The sequence below is a fragment of the Erythrolamprus reginae genome, chromosome 1, assembly GCF_031021105.1.
Source record: "Erythrolamprus reginae isolate rEryReg1 chromosome 1, rEryReg1.hap1, whole genome shotgun sequence".
In the NCBI taxonomy this organism is placed as follows: Eukaryota; Metazoa; Chordata; class Lepidosauria; order Squamata; family Dipsadidae; genus Erythrolamprus; species Erythrolamprus reginae.
In genome coordinates this window covers 139,024,639-139,042,381 of record NC_091950.1, presented here as the reverse complement: position 1 = coordinate 139,042,381, position 17,743 = coordinate 139,024,639, and the positions used below count along the sequence as shown (strand labels likewise).

Here is a 17,743-nt window from a genome sequence, read left to right as displayed (position 1 = left end):
TTTGTTCCCATAAGGCCTTCTACAAATAATGTGGCAAGCCCTTGATTTATACCCAACTTCTGCACTGGCTTGACAACACATTTTAAACTGTGCATTTAACAATTGATTGCAGCATCCCGCAGTCACATGATCTCCATTTGTAACCTTCCCAGTCAGCTTCCAACAATGATGCTTTGCTTAGTGGCAAGATTTCTGGACACAGTTGTGGTTATAAATTGAATGCAAGGCATAGAAAATAAAAATTTGTGGTTTGGTTGCATAGTGAGTGAGGAATAGAAAAGTAGTGTTTGCATCAGGTATATTGGCAAATTTCAGGTAATTTTTTTTTTATTGCCGTAGGACTGATTCAGGATAATGACAGCTTGAATAGCTCCTCCTACTTGGATCCCAACTACCAATCTATAAAATGGCAGCCACATCAGCAGAACAAGTGGTCGACTCTGTATGACGCCAACTATAAAGAGCTGTGAGTATTTACAATCATATGACTGTACATTCCTCTGCCTAACAGTTTTAACAGGGTTCCTTTAGGTCCATTAAAGACTATAGTTCTGGTGAACAGACATTTCTCATCTCACAATTTTGTAGCAAACCTGAGGTTCAATTTTATTTTGTTTTTTATTTTCTTGACTTTAAATTTTGGTGTGACTCACTTCAACACCACTTTGTGAATTTGTTTTTTAAACGTTTGTCTAAAAAATCCTAACACATTTTTAGATAGATTGCTTTATAATATGTGCATTTTTGTACACCTCTTTTTTCCTGCAGTTATTTCTCAGTTAAAATGCATTGTATATGTTTATATATTTCAGTATTTATTATTAAACAAATCTACATGCATAGTCACCCATGTCATTGAAGGTGATTTGGGATGGCCTACAATAAATGGGGAAAAAAGAAACTACACGTAAAGAACCAAAAGTCAATTTAAAAAAATCACTGTAACAATAAATATTATAAAAATTTATTTATTTATTTATTTATTTACTTACTTACTTACTTACTTACTTACTTACTTACTTACTTACTTATTTACTTATTTACTTACTTACTCATTCATTCATTCATTCATTCATTCGATTTTTATGCCGCCCTTCTCCTTAGACTCAGGGCGGCTTACAACATGTTAGCAATAGCACTTTTTAACAGAGCTAGGCTATTGCCCCCACAATCCGGGTCTTCATTTTACCCACCTCGGAAGGATGGAAGGCTGAGTCAACCTTGAGCCGGTGATGAGATTTGAACCGCTGATCTTCAGATCTACAGTCAGCTTCAGTGGCCTGCAGTACAGCACTTTACCTGCTGCGCCACCCAGAGTTATAAACAGTAGGCAAAGAGGGAAGAGACATACCCAGCTCTGTAATGGAGCCATTTAAGCATTTCTCTGGTTCCGCGGAACCTCCAGACCTGATGACATAACCAGGTCTTGAGGACCTTCTGGAATGTCAAAAAAGATGGAAGTAATCTAATTTGGGGGAGGGGGGAGAAAGTTTCATGTGTTCTGTTGGGCTCTCTGGTAGAATCCTCCCAAAAATTCACAGGTACAAATTTCAGACACACGCACGTTTGAAAATTCAAAACAATGTTCTTTATAATGAAAATTCACTTAAACCAAGCCCTCTTTTGGTATAGCAAAGAGCACTCGTCTCCAAACAAACTGGTAATTTATACAAGTCCCTTATCAGTTCTGTGATACTTAGCTTGCAGCTGTGAGGCAATTCAAAGTCCTTCTTTCACAAAGTGAAACACACTTTGCTCTGGTTTAGTTTCAAAGCAGGGAAAAATCAGCACACAAAAAGTCAGAGTCAGTAAAGCAGTCATGAAACACAACAAACGATCAGATAATCCTCCACAATGGCCAAACCCACAGGCTGCTATTTACCACAGGCTACTAATTACCACAGCCCCACCCAACCACAGGTGGCCTATGCATCGCTCTCCGCATGCGTGGCTGTATCATTAACTCTTGTTCTGAATCCAAGGAGGAGCTAGATAATTGATCTCCTTCTGAGCTGTCTGCCACACTCTCCTCCTCCCTGTCACTCATGTCTTCTTGGTCAGAGGAGCCTTCATCATCAGATTCCACCAGGGGCAAAACAGGCCTGCAGCATGTGGATGTCTCCCTCACATCCACAGTCCTTGGGGCAGGAGCTGGGCCAGAGCTAAACACAACAATATGGTGGGTGCCATGACAGAGAAGGCAGATCTCCTGGAACTTACCTAACATAGGTCCTTAGCTGATATTACCCAGAGCATTCCTAATCTAGATGGCTAATATAACCAGTCATAGAACTAATGGGACCCAAAGTCCAGATCTATTAAATCTTGCCAGGGTTCAGCTGAAGCCTGTTTTTCCCATCCAGACCCTCACAGCCTCCAGACACTGAGACATGATCGAAACATTTAAATATGTTAAAGGGTTAAATAAGGTCCAGGAAGGAAGTGTTTTTAATAGGAAAGTGAACACAAGAACAAGGGGACACAATCTGAAGTTAGTTGGGGGAAAGATCAAAAGCAACATGAGAAAATATTATTTTACTGAAAGAGTGGTAGATCCTTGGAACAAACTTCCAGCAGACGTGGTAGATAAATCCACAGTAACTTAATTTAAACATGCCTGGGATAAACATATATCCATGCTAAGATCAAATAGAGGAAATAGTATAAGGGCAGACTAGATGGATCATGAGGCCTTTTTCTGCCATCAGTCTTCTATGTTTCTATGTTTCTATAAGATCTCTTCCTATGTCTTGAATCACAAGGTTGAGCATCAAGTGAGTTTGTTTCATCTTTGTGAACAAATATAATTATTAATAAATTATTACTGATTTATATAGTATTGTATATAATATTATTGTGTATTGGACAACATTAATTAAATAAATAAAAATAAATAAATTATGTGCACTCTAGCATAGAGATGTCTACAGTTTAAATCTTGGCGTACAGAATGGAAGTCTTTAAAAACCTGGAGATATGGGTAAAAAGAGATCAGGTATGGCTACTTTTGTGCTATGTGTTCATCAATAATAAATTTTGGAATAGCATTTTTAATGTGCTTTTTAAAAAAGAGATTTCAGAAAAGGGGAAGATGTTCTGTCATTACAATCAGCAACTATTTTATTAATTTAAACAGCCAAAAGTTACCATGAAAAATTGATAGGTAATAGAAATTGAAACAGACATAGTTAGTTCTGTTACTAATGGAACTAACTGCATTATTAGTTCTGAAGAGTGAGCACATTTAGGAAGGAGCAATGGGATTCGGCTTCTAGGAGAAATAGAGAAAACTGAAGATAGTGAGATATGGAAGCATGAAAAACTAAAGGGGGAGTGAAAAAGAAAGAGGGAAGTTTAGATACAGTATGCACTGAGAACCCCTTTGAGTGTTTGGGTGTAAAACTATTTAAATAACCATCCGAAGGTAAATAAAAGAGAAATATGGGTGAATACAGAATAACAGAGTTGGAGGTCTTCTAGTCCAGGGGTAGGCAAAGTTGGCTCTTCTACGACTTGTGGACTTCAACTCCCAGAATTCCTGAGCTAGCATGATTTTCTCAGGAATTCTGGGAGTTGAAGTCCACAAGTCATAGAAGAGCCAACTTTGCTTACCTCTGTTCTAGTCCAATACCCCATTTAAGCAGAAAATCCTATATGATTCTGGACAAATAGCTGTCTAGTCTCTTCTTAAACACCTCCAGTCCTAAAGTACCCATAATTTCTGGAGGCAAGTTGTTCCACTGATTAATTGTTCTGTCACAACATTTCTCTTTAGTTCTAGGTTGGTTCTCCCCTTGATTAATTTCCATCCATTGTGTCTTGTCCTGCCCTTAGATGTTTTGGAGAATAGTCTGACCCCCCCTCTTCTGTGTGACTAACCTCAAATATTGGAAGACTGCTATCATGTCACCCCTGGTCCTTCTCTTCATTAGACTATGCTATGTTGTTATTATAGTCAGGGGCGGCATACAAATCCAATTAATAATAAATTTCATTAGATTATTGTTAACATATTACATTTTTATGCTACTTTGTTGCTTTCTATTACAAAGGAATAGAAAGAAACTGTGCATGATTTACAGGACAATACAAATGGAGAACAATCTAGGTGATTTATTGTAGACACCAGCCTACCTACTGTCCCTGTCCTAATGTTTCCCTCTTATTAGTACTTATCTCATGTATATAAACAGTCTTATATCTATGTACACTACCAATATGTACTTGACTGACTTACTAACTAACTAACTAATTAGTTAACTAACTAACTACATACATAAGTAAATAAATATGGATGTAAGAAAGGTAAAGAAGCCACATAAGGTGAGAGCGAGAGGCTGAAGAAAGCCAGCTTACCAGGATAGGGTAGAGTTTGCAGGGCGAGAAAGACAAATGTTCAAGGGAAAAAATGCTGCACGTCCTCCCCACATTCCAAAAAGGTGATAGAGAACTGGCAGTCAGCCACATGGATTCTGGGAATGGCCTCCTTTAAAAAAAAATAAAAATCCTCTATTTCTAGACAGCTTGTATCTTTTGTTGTCTCCATTTGTGGGGAAAGGGAATCTTGGCTATTTCTGATACCAAATAAAATGAGATGGCTATCTGCTTTTATGAGAGCAATCTGGAGAGAAAAGGCCAGTGGTTTACATGAAAGCCAGCTGTGGCATCAGTAAGAGGCTGCCCCTGAATGGCCTGGGATACCCAAACAAAGTGTGTCCCCCAGGGCTTGCCTTCCCAAGGTCTTGCAGAAGGCAATTTATCTACCTTCCTTCAAGGCATAGAACGGGAGTAGAGTAAGATATTGCTGTATTTTGTCAGCCAAAGGGCGAGTTAGTGCAAAATATTTTACTAACCCTTCCTCTGAACAATTAAAAAGCAATTCTATCAGAGCAGGGATAGGTTTACAGTATTTAGAAAAATGTGTCTCGTAGTAAAAAATAATTAAAAACTGCCTGTAGCGCTTTCAAATTAAAATACTGTATAATAAACGTGTATTTTTATACTTAAAAGTGGTACGTTTTAAGTTATTTATTCATTGGATCTTTTTTTTAAAATGTTTTTGCAAATCATGCTTTAACATTGAGCCCTTAGGGCTCTGAATAAGCTGGGATTGAAAGTTGTGGAGAGTTTAGAAACCAGTGATTCTCAACCTTTCTAATGCTGCGACCCCTTAATATTGTTCCTCCTGTTGTGGTGACCCCCAACCACAAGTCAAGCACCAATTCTCCCAACAGAGCTTTAAGCTGATTGGCAGGAAGGTCAGAGGGACACCCCCACTGTAAACGCCTGATTGGTTGGATTGTAAAAATATGTTCCAAGGTGCAGAATAGAAGCTTTAATTCCTAACACCATGGGAAATTTGTCTTTTCCCATGGTCTTAGGCGACCCCTGTGAAATGATCATTCGACCCCCAAGGGGTCCCAACCCCCAGGTTGAGAACCACTGATTCTTCAATACAGCAAAATTGAAGGATATTTTTGGTGATGCTGCAGGTAGAAATTAGCCTACCTCTGACATTGTCAAGCAGTATTTTTTTCTAATTTAGGAGTGGACATCTTCTATAGTAATGCTACAGCATAGGAGAGGCAGAGGGGGATGAGGAAAGGTAATATCATGATCTCATAATGCAGCTTCATTTTTAGAAGTGAATTTTGCTAGGTTGCTAAGAACGTCTATGAGGGTAATGAAGGTTTTCCCCACCCCCAGCAGAGTAAAAGAAAAAAAATTCATCCATATTGTCTTTCAAAATAAACCCAAAATATTTGCTTGTCCATTCCTTAAGATATCCCAACATTCTATTATTTTATGAATAATTTCATGAACATGAGAAGGCAGATAGGGTTGGAATATAAACGGAGGTGGGTTCCTCTTGGTTCGGACCAGACCCAAAATGATAGCAAAACACTGGTGATGTCACAATGATTTCATGGAACCCATTTGGTGGCTGCCGCCATCTTTTTTTCCCCCTGGGATTTCTTTTGGATTTTTTGTCACTGCGGGAAAGGAACTGGCAGTGAGCTAAGTCAGAACCCACCCGAGTATAGATATTTATTCTAGCCTTAAAAGAATTTAGATCTTTTTGCCATTTTTTTGTGTTTCCCCCCATGTTTACATGGGAGAGTCATAAATTTCTTTGATTAAGGAAATACAAGCCAATTAGCTGTTTAAATCCACTGCAAATATACTATTCTGACAAGAAAATTACTTCTAGATCCAGTTTTTCTTAGTATCTGAACACCCCCCACCCTGTTTACCTGACAACTTCTTATGAAGATGATAAAACTGGAGTTTAAAAAGAAACAGTCTTAAAAAGTACATCTGGTAACAAGGTATCAAAGAAAATATAATTATTTTGTAAAAGGCAGGTTAAAAAGAAAACTATTCATAAATTGAAACAAATGGTATTTTAAATCTTAGTTCTTATTTAAGAAGGCAGGGTCTTATTTAAAATTTAGTTTAAAGTTAGCATTTCAAAGGTATACTGGGAAGTAGTTTAGGATGAAAAATATTTAATCAGTTTAGCATTTATATAATATGCCACATGCCATCCCCGTTCCCAGCTGTAATGACCTGCAGCCTCAGAAATTGGAAAAGCTTTTGCCTAAGAAGAGCAATTCATCTATTTTTGATTCCTTTAGGCTATTGTTTCATCTTTAGAAACTCATTCTCACTTGTTACTGGAAGCATTTGGTTTATCATCAATGCAGTCATTGAGAACAATTTATCTTCAATATAAAGAATCAAATGAATATATATGCTCTGTCTGCTAAGGTCTTCATAGATTTCTTCTGGGCCTGTGGCAGTATCTAGTTGGTCATCCTGTAGCAGGGCTGAGGTCTACAAGAGAGAATCTGGAGGTTTACAAACTTCTCTTGTAGAAGCTATCTGGATCTTCATAACCTAGTCCTGACTTCTGTTTTTGTGTATTAGCATAGCAATTCCTATGGCTGCTATCTATCTTCCAAGGGCACTTCATCTGTGATCTCATAACTTCATGGAAAGGGCTTTCTTACTTTATGCTGCCTGTCACTTAAAAAGTAAATTACAAAACAACAACAAACAAATCTAAACCATTATAATAGTACCTCTTCTGGCCAGGTGGCATAGAGCAGTGTTTCCCAACCTTGGCAACTTGAAGATATCTGGACTTCAACTCCCAGAATTCCCCAGCCAGCATTTGCTGGCTGGGGAATTCTGGGAGTTGAAGTCCAAATATCTTCAAGTTGCCAAGGTTGGGAAACACTGGCATAGAGGTTTGGTAACTTAGAGGATTCAGTTCTTGCTTTCCCCTCTTTAAATATAAACCAGTCTCTGGGGATAAACAAAATCAAAACTTTATTTGTTTAAAATATACATGCGTGCATTCATACATACATATGCCTTTGATTTTAAGTATTAAAATCTAGGCATTCAGTGTGGAAGGAGGGACAATTATAAAACTGCCCAGATTGTGGTTAATTTATACCAGAGTTTCAGCCACAAGATGGGGATGGTCTCTTACAAATGAAAAACTCTCAGCTCAAGTTTCCGAAGAGATTGGAAAGAGTATAAAATATTACAGGCCCCAAAAAGATTCTAAAGAAAAGATTATATTTTCATGGATGTTGAAGGCTGGAAGTAAATACTAATTCCATAACTTGAACAGAGAGTGATAAAGAAATTGAGACCTGGTACAACATAGAATGGGAAAACCTCGGCACAAATTCCAGGCTACCTGTATTTACTCCTTCTATAGAAATAAAGGGGCTTTGTGAAAATGTTGCTTCTCTGTTTCGGTGCCCTGGACTATTTCATCTTTTTAGAGCTTCCCAGTATTAATTAGAGCTTCCTACGGATTTATGATCAAAGGAATAATTTGCAGTGATGTAGTTTGCTTGAAAGGGCCAAGATCTGAGTAAGAAATAGTCAGGGGAAGTGTGGGAAGACTTCAATTTCCACCCAGCCTCTCTGATTTTGGGAGAGATATGTTTGACACTTAGCCTTGAGATTTCAGATGCGCTTGGCAGAACATCCTGATTTGCACCCTGAAGGCTGTATTGCTCATAGTGTTACATATGAGGAGGTGAAGGAAGCAACCCTGTTTGATTTGCAGTATTCATATCCAGTACTGGGTTTCTTGCAATTAAATTAGAAGGAGAGGCTTTAGCTTTTTTTTTCCTGATGAAAAATGTTCATCTTGAATTTTTAGTGTTGGCATGTGAACCTTCTCTTCTGAAGTTTTTGCTAACACAGAATTGTATTGGCAGTTCTGTGTTAGCAAAAACTTCAGAAGAGAAGGATTTAGGGGTAGTGATTTCTGACAGTCTCAAAATGAGTGAGGAAAAGGAAGTAGGATGCTTGGCTGCATAGCTAGAGGTATAACAAGCAGGAAGAGGGAGATTGTGATCCCACTATATAGAGCACTGGTGAGACCACATTTGGAATACTGTGTTCAGTTCTGGAGACCTCACCTACAAAAAGATATTGACAAAATTGAACGGGTCCAAAGACAGGCTACAAGAATGGTGGGAGGTCTTAAGCATAAAACGTATCAGGAAAGACTTAATGAACTCAATCTGTATAGTCTGGAGGACAGAAGGAAAAGGGGGGACATGATCGAAACATTTAAATATGTTAAAGGGTTAAATAGGGTTCAGGAGGGAAGTGTTTTTAATAGGAAAGTGAACACAAGAACAAGGGGACACAATCTGAAGTTAGTTGGGGGAAAGATCAAAAGCAACGTGAGGAAATATTATTTCACTGAAAGAGTAGTAGATCCTTGGAACAAACTTCCAGCAGACGAGGTTGGTAAATCCACAGTAACTGAATTTAAACATGCCTGGGATAAACATATATCCATCCTAAGATAAAACACAGGAAATAGTATAAGGGCAGACTAGATGGACCATGAGGTATTTTTCTGCCGTCAGTCTTCTATGTTTCTATGTTTCTATGTTTCTAAGGAGAGGCTTTAGCTTTTTTTTTTTCCTGATGAAAAATGTTCATCTTGAATTTTTAGTGTTGGCATGTGGTGTTTTTAAGCCTTATTTTAGAAAGTAAAGTGTGAAAAAAAAGAAACTTTTTAAGTGCTTCACAGGATGCAAAGCTCGAAAAACAAAAGAATAAATTTAAAAATTATTTTCTCTTTCATTTCTGAAGCTTGCTATAGCTTCAAAAGCTTACTTTAATTACAAAAGGTGGTGTATTTGCTGTATTGATGCATCATAAGTTGGGGAAGGGGCGAAACCTGGGGAAGGGCTGTGGAGGTGTATAGGCAGGGGAAGGCTGCTGCCTGGACCGTGGGGTAGCAAAAATGGAGCTCCACCCCAGAACACCCAATTTGCACTGAAAAATGAAAGAAAATGCAGGGCATCCTGCATAAGCCACGCCCACAGTGTGGTAGTAAAAATTTTGGTAGCCCTTCGCTGTGTATAGGTGGTGCAATGCCTAGTCAGGGAAAACGTTCAGCAGTCAGAACGGCTTGAGAAGGATGCAGGAGTGTGCAAGAGTTGCTGTGTTGGTCAAGGAAGACATTTGGCATTGTGGCCTTGGTCAGGAAGTGTTGCAGCAGTCAAAAGCAGTGAAGCAGTCACAACTTTCCTAAACTTCATTCCTTCAGGAGGCATGAGTCTCAGATTTTGACACATTCTGTAAGTTGGCCTATTTGAGATAACTTAGTTCAAAAATTGTTACCCCACGAACCATTTAACTGCTTCACCCAGTTAAAGATAATTCACAACAAGAATGTTAGTGTTATGTAAATTATTTTGTTAGCGTCAGAGAAATTGTTCCCAAGTTTATAGCGAAAGTTGTCACAAAAGATATTCCAGTTAGGAAAGTGGGCAAGAATTGTATTATCTCTATGGAATATTATTGTTATAAGAGCATATGAAGGTTGATAAACTTTGGTGCTTTGATCAAATGACAGTATACCTTATTGGGCAGGGAAATGACAAAAAATGTTATTGAGATGTGCTCCTTAAACTAGACTTACGAGGTCACTTGTATTAACCAAAATACAATAGAAACATCCCTGCGTTAAGATAAATATCTGACCCTAATACAATTTTTTAAGTATCAGAATTTCTTTGTTGGCTTCTTGACATCAGCTCAGTATTTTACAGAGCTAGTGTTAATACTGGGGGAAATTAATGCTGATACAGGACATTTGTGTTACTAATGTCAGAACTAGTTATTACTTTGTAGTGAATTAAGGATTTTATTATGATACAATAAACAGTTACAATAGATGCAAAACATGACACACTCTCTTTTTTCCTTCTGTTTCCTTTCTCAAACACCTTAATCTTAGCCAGTGTCTCTTCCAAAATGTCATGGAGATGCCAGCCTTTTGCACTGCATTTAGTTCATTCATTCAATGAAAGATAGCTAGTAAGGGAAAATCTAAAACTGATATGTACCTTTGAGGAAGAAAAAGCCATGCATATTGATGTGGCTCAGTATAACGTTTAACAATAGTGATTTGTTTCTTCCTTATGATAGGTAAGTGAGGAGTTATGTGAAATTAGACAAGAAGCATTGGTTGCATTGAAATAAGAATGAATTTCTAATAGCCACCAATATGGCAAAGTGGATGCTTTAAATTGTCTTACTGTATTCTATGTAAGTTGCCAAGACTCCTTTTGATTGCAGCAAGATAGAAATGTGTATAATGAGAAAATAAATACTACTTTTCCAATATACATACCGTATACTGTATATCCATTTGCCTGTACTACATCAACTCTCCGAAACCTATAATTTGCAACATTCTACCCAGCACAGTTATGTTTTAATACTGTTTTGTGTTTCTTACTATCAATAACCATTATTATCAACAATCACTGAATTTAGCTAGACATTTGAAAAGTGGGGAAGAAAACTAGAGTGATAGTGAATGACCTTAATTCCCTAGTCGCATGCTAGCATTCTGCTATTTTCAGTCAATTTATTGACCCAGTGTATGAATACAGTAATCCCTCGCTATACTGCGCTTCACCTACTGCGGCTTCACTTCATCGCGGGTTTCTGAGGAAGTCGATCGGCAGATTTAAACAGCCCGCCGAACTCGATCGGCACGTTTTTAAAAAAAAAAATATATATCTAAAATTGTAAATACTGTATTTAAATACTGTATCTAAAATAAATACTGTGTGGGAAGGGTTTATAAACACTTAAAACAATGAAAACTTACCAAACAATTACAATATAAATACTTAAATAAGTACTATCAGTCGATAAATTCCCCATCGCGGATTTCACCTATCGCGGCCAGGTCTGGAACGTAACACCAGCGATAGGTGAGGGACTACTGTACACAAAATGAATGTGCAGCAAATGACTAAAAAAAATATGTTTGTTGACTTTCAGCATAATCCTTTCTCAGGAATGTTTCATGGACTGCTTCCAGGTGTTTGCGGAGTGATTTTGGCAGCAGTTATTCAGAATGATCTGAAATTTTGCAAAGTCTTCGCTTTCATCTGTTTTTCAATAGACAGATGTACATTTATAATCCATAATATCCTATCTATTATATTCTTATCTTAATTTTCTACCCTAGAAGAGTTTCTAATGATTATTTTTTTTGTATTTATTTTATTTATATCTTTCTTTTGCCTAGGAGCTGTGACTTATGTGAGGGCTTCACTTTGTTTTATCCTCACAACAGCTAGTTTCTGAGATAGTTCAGGCAAATAATGAATGCTTTGACCAAAGACATCCACCGATGGTTCAATTAGGTGGACCTGAACCTCTCCATTCTTATAAACATTACAGTGTCCTGAAACTTTTATCTTATCTGAAGATAATGTATCTGTGGAAATTATGGTGACACCTTGACATCTTTACTGCCTGAAATTCAGAGAAATAATGATAACTTTCTGAATCTCCCCATATCTTCAAAAGGATCTGGAATATTATTCATATTTTAGGGGATTCCTAATCTGTTGTCCTTATTTCTTGTTTTGGTTTGAGACTCATCTGTTCTCATTCATTTTTCCTGCATTTTGTTAGTTAATTAATAGAATAGTTAATTCTATTTAATTTATTCTTGAATTGTTCTGTATTGTGTTCCAATCTACATTTAAAGAGCTCCTATATGGTTGTTGTTGTTTTTTTAAATGGATCTTCTCAAGAATGATACTGGTAATCCTCAGTTTACAATCACAATTGGGGCCAGAATTTCCATCACTAGGTGATGCAGTTATTCTTTATTATTATTATTATTATCATTATCATTATCATTATCATTATTAATTAGATTTGTATGCCACCCCTCTCCATAGACTCGGAGACTTTATGTGATATGCCCAATTTTACAAGCTTTTTGCTGCAGTCGTTAAGTGAATCTTATTGTTAAGTGAAGCCAGCATCCCCCCTTTATTTGTGGGAAGACAGCTGGGAAGGTCAGAAATAGAGATCACATGACTCCAAGATGCTCTAATAATCATAAATAGATATCGGTTGTCAAGCACTAAAATTGTGATATGGCTGACAGGATACTGTGATGGTTGTAAGAGTGAGGATGAGTTGTACATCACTTTTTTCAGTACCAACAAATTGTATCCTACATTTTCAGTATTTCAATAATGGAATTCATTGTACATTTGTTAGATCATATTTATCTTCCAATACTAAGAGTTTAAACTCATCTTGATATTTCCAGGAGTGAAATGTTCCCAGTTTGCTCATGCCTGTCAGTCATCGGAGAGCTAGTCGTGAAGGCAGCATGAGGCTCCGCCCACCCATTCGGATGCTGTCATTTGGGTTCTTTTACCCTCTGTACATGCACAAAACGCTTTAGGCATGCACAGAGAGTAAAAGAACCCAAATGGTGGCTTCCGGGTGTGGGGGGGGAGCCTTGCACTGCCTTTGTGACCAGCTCTCCAATAACCAATAGGAAGGAGCGAACCGAGAGCATTTCACCCCTGCTTGGTTCCCATACTTCTATAGGCTTTTATCTAGAAATGCAAGCTATGTTTGAAAATTAAATCAAAACATCTTGAAAACAATGTAGTAATTACCAGGTGTTAGAATGATTTCATTAGTCTGACAGAACTTGTTCTTACCTCATTTTCTCTTAAATCTAGTAATGTCTGTAGTAGACTAAAAGTGCTATGGGCATAATATATCTTAATTTAAGCAAAGCATTTATACTTCATTTGTAGCAAGTTAATTATAGGCTGGATGACAATTAAGTGGGATGAGTGGCTTGCTAGAAAAGAAAGGAAAGTGTGCTCATCCGTGGTTCCTAAGACTATGGTTCCTAATGGTATTGAGTGGAATGGAATGAAGGATCAGAGATTTTGGAACAAGGTCAGAAAAAAGATGATATAGATGATCCTAGGAGTAGAAACTGAGTTCTGTGAAGAGAGATTGAAGGAAATAGGATGATTCAGTGAGGCAAGATATAATAGTACTTTCAAATACTGAAAGGTATCACATAGGAAATGTAGAGTTCTATGTGTAGAGCATGGGCAAAGAGATTCAAGTTATAGGAGGGCAGTTTCTGATTGTTTAAAAAAAGCTTACTCCATTAAGGGCAGTTTGATGTGGGAACCAAGTATACAGAAAAGTGTATACAGGTCAATTAAGTCCAATGTCCCTTGAATTCCTTTGACCCTCATCTAATTCCAAGCAGGTGCTAACTATTGAGAGGATTTCTGTGCCTAGGCATGATTAGCAATAAATCAGTTTAATTGGATCTTCACTAGCCTGACACTACAATTAAACATTAAAAACCTTTGGCATTTGTTGGTTTGCTTATTGTTAAAATTGTATACCACCCAATGACACCGGGTGGCTTATAATCAAAGACATTACAATAAAATATATAAAATATAAAAGATGGCCAGTGCAACGGACTGGATGGAATGAAGTAACAACTTTCCCTCTTCCTCATCAAAGCCATAGGCAAAGAGCCAGGTCAAACAGCAAGACATACTACACTCGTCGGCCAGGGGTCTAGGGTCTAATGGCCCCAGGCTTGGTGGCTCAGATAGGTCTTTAAACTTTTATGGAAGATGAGGAGGTTGGGGGCAGTGTGAATCTCTGGGGGGAGCTGATTCAAGAGGGCCGGGACCCCCACCAAGAAGGCTCTTCCCCTAGGTCCCATCAAACGACATTGTCTAGTTGACGGGACCTGGAGAAGGCCAACTTTGTGGGACCTCACCATGTGGTGAGTCATGTGGCATGAATGGATCTGTGGAACAGCCTACCACCAGAAGTTGTAAATGCTCCAACACTGGATGTTTTTAAGAAGATGTTGGATACCCATTTGTCTGAAGTAGTATAGAGTTTCCTGCTTAAGCAGGGGGTTGGACTAGAAGACCTCCAAGGTCCCTTCCCACTCTGTTGTTATTATTAGTTAGAAAATGTTTCACGTTTTAAAATATTATGGCTTAGGGCCAGATTACTTATGTGACCATGTTCAATCAACCAGGCAGATATTGTGGGAGACAGGTGGTTCCTCAAGTATCCAGTCCCTTTGACATGTTATATTCCAATTATACTATGTTGTGTTACGTTACATTATATTGTTAGGTTATAACTCCTTTATAAAAGGTGCAGCTCATAATCCTTGTTTATGCCAAAGCCACCTTGTCTATAGTTTGCAGCATGAAGAGTTCTCTGCAGACATCTACGCTTAAGTTATGAAGGTTGGGTCCTATGCCAATTAATGGCATTTGCATCATGGTAAAGAAAAAGACTTACCAAGCCTGCTTCTGTGGAATATGTCTCCTTTTGTATTTTGTATATGACTGAATCAGGGGTGGGTTCTACTTACCTGCCCCACTGGTTCGCATTGCGATGTTTTCTGAGTGTGCATCCCGTTGTGCAATTAGTCTTCTGTGCATGTTCAGGAGTTGGAATCAGCCTGAAACACAGCTGAGGAGCTGATCAGCTGTGCTTCAGGCAAAGAAGGTGGTAACACCTGGCAACTTCAAATTTCAACCAACAAATGCTCTACCCTCCACATCGGCAAAAAGAATCCAAACCTCATATATGAACTGAACAAACAAATTCTCACAGCCAACCCACACTCAGTAAAAGACCTCGGAATACTAATATCAAATGACCTAAGTGCTAAAGCCCACTGCAACAATATCGCCAAAAAGGCTTCCAGAGTTGTAAACCTGATCCTACGTAGCTTCTGCTCTGGCAATCTCACACTACTGACCAGAGCCTACAAAACCTATGCCAGACCCATTCTCGAATACAGCTCATCTGTCTGGAACCCACACCACATCTCAGACATCAACACTCTCGAAAACGTCCAAAGATATTTCACCAGAAGAGCCCTCCACTCCTCCACTCAAAACAGAATACCCTACGAAAATAGACTAACTATCCTAGGTCTTGAAAGCTTAGAACTGCGGCGCCTAAAACACGATTTAAGTATTGCCCACAAGATCATACGCTGCAATGTCCTTCCGGTCAACAACTATTTCAGCTTCAACTGCAACAACACAAGAGCACGCAACAGCTTCAAACTTAATATTAATCGCTCCAAACTTGAGTGTAAAAAATATGACTTCAACAATTGAGTTGTCGAAGCATGGAACTCATTACCGGACTCAATAGTGTCAACCCCCAACATTTCTCCCTTAGACTCTCCACGATTGACCTCTCCAAGGCCAGTAAGTGCACTGATGTGCCTATCGTCCCCTGTCCAATTGTCTTTCCTTATCCCTTATATCATATATATTCTCTCCTTCCCATCTACTTCTTTTCCTTTTTACTTCCTATCTTTTTATATATTACTTAATGTCTATTCTCTTTCATATGTATTGTATATTGGACAAAGAATTAAATAAACAAACAAACAAACAAACAAACAAACAAACAAACAAACTCGGGGGTGGGCGGGAGGGCCCTTTTTCGAGCAGCTGAACAACAAAAAAAGGTGTGGCATACACAGACCAGCACTGGCTGATCCAGTTATGTGGTGTCACCAGTGGATCGCTATCATTTGGGCAATCCGGTCTGAACCTGGAGGAATCCACCTCTGGACTGAATAGGTCTATTTCAGTAATTGTTTATCTATGTTGAAACTGTCCTGACGACATATTTAATTCCCATTATGCTGTTTATAGCCTTGCTTGGGTGGATACGGACTGTGTTAAGAACAGTATGAAGTTACTCTAATGGAGTCCAAAAATCTTAATACCTATAGAAATTTGGACATTAAATAGTTCATATTCATCTGGGTGGAAGCTTTCCCAATTCTCCCGGACAACTAAAAATGCCTTTTCTGGTTTTAGCGATGCATGGAGCGGTAATTAGCTCAAATGAATTGTATATAGAATTCATTTGAAGGAGTACACGTGCTTGCTTTGATTTCCCCTTTTGTAACTATGTCTCTCACGTTTTACTGATGAATATTTTTTACAGAAGTCCCTGTTGGACCCAAAGACAGTTGCAATTGCGTAAGATCAAGGAGGAAAAGGTCTATGTCTGCTTTTTAGGTGATGGGCAGGAAAATTTTGATTTCTCAATAGAGTAGAATGCCAAGATACGTAGGAAGGAAGGAAGGAATAGCAAAATAAATCACCAGAAATGTGAAGAGGGGGGAGAGGAGAAAGGAAATTCCTCTCATACTTTCTGACTAAGGTAGCTTGTTCTGTGACCACCATCTGCTTTTTGTTCAGGGCACATGTCTAGGAGGTTGGGTCCCTTCTTGTTACTACGAGGAAGACCTAAATGGCTCCTTACAGACCCTGCCAAGTTCACTCACCCCACAGGTGCTGACAGTAGATAGAGTTTATCCAGTTGCCATTGGTATGTCTGAGGAGGAGCCTCAATCTGTACAGGACTTTTGGAAAAGAAGGCAAAATACTGAGAGGCTGTTAAGCTCCCCCACAGAACTCTGCTTTTGCTCTGGGATCTTTTCCTTCTGTCCTGCTCATTTCTCTGACTCAGCACCCACTGTCTTTCCCTATTTCCCATGCTTTCTCACATGTTCACTTCTAGCAGGATTGAAGATGTTGTTCAACTTGAGTGCAGCCATTTCCCCCCCCCCCCCCACTACAACTTTGACTTTTGATCAGGATTTGGGGGGATTTTTTTTTTAAGTAACACATTGGGCTACCTGAAAAGATTTGAAAATCTGGTTTCCACCAACACATTTCTCCCTAAGACTCTCCACGATTGACCTCTCCAGCTTCCTAAGAGGCCAGTAAGGGGCGTACATAAGTGCACTGATGTGCCTATCTCATATATCATACATTTTCTCTCCTTTCCTCCTACTTCTCTTCTTTCTTACTTTCTATCATTATATATATATTACTTAATGTCTATTCTCTTTCATATGTATTGTATATTGGACAAAGAATAAAAAAATAAAATAAAATAAAAAAGACTGCCCATAAACAAAAGGTGGATATAGCCATGTCTGATTGGTGCTCCCATTTGTTCTTTTGTTCAACGTGTGTTCTCTTGTCTACTATTCTCTTGTTTACAGACCTATGCCCACATACCGAGTGGATGCAGACAAAGGCTTCAATTTCTCTGTGGGAGACGATGCTTTCGTGTGTCAGAAAAAGAACCACTTCCAAGTCACCGTGTACATTGGTATGATTGGAGACCCCAAATATGTCAAGACTCCTGAGGGTCTGAAGCCACTTGAATGCTTCTATCTGAAACTGCACGGGGTGAAGGCAAGTCTAAGAATAGCGAACTGAATTTTTTGGGGGGAGTGGTATGCACATTTTTTTGTTTACAGTTTTTCATGGAATTTTAAATAAAAATAGAACAATCCAAAATA

The 17,743-nt window shown here is 38.4% G+C and overlaps 1 protein-coding gene across 3 annotated transcripts in view; it reads left to right on the top strand.

Moving 5' to 3' along the window:
- MYRF (myelin regulatory factor) overlaps nucleotides 1-17,743 on the top strand; it is a 147,700-nt gene that overhangs the window by 87,095 nt on the left and 42,862 nt on the right. For all 3 annotated transcript variants that reach the window (XM_070766919.1, XM_070766909.1, XM_070766928.1), the window contains 2 exons: nucleotides 340-466; nucleotides 17,441-17,636. In XM_070766919.1, the coding sequence (XP_070623020.1) occupies nucleotides 340-466; nucleotides 17,441-17,636 (323 nt within the window). The remainder of the gene's footprint in view (nucleotides 1-339; nucleotides 467-17,440; nucleotides 17,637-17,743) is intronic.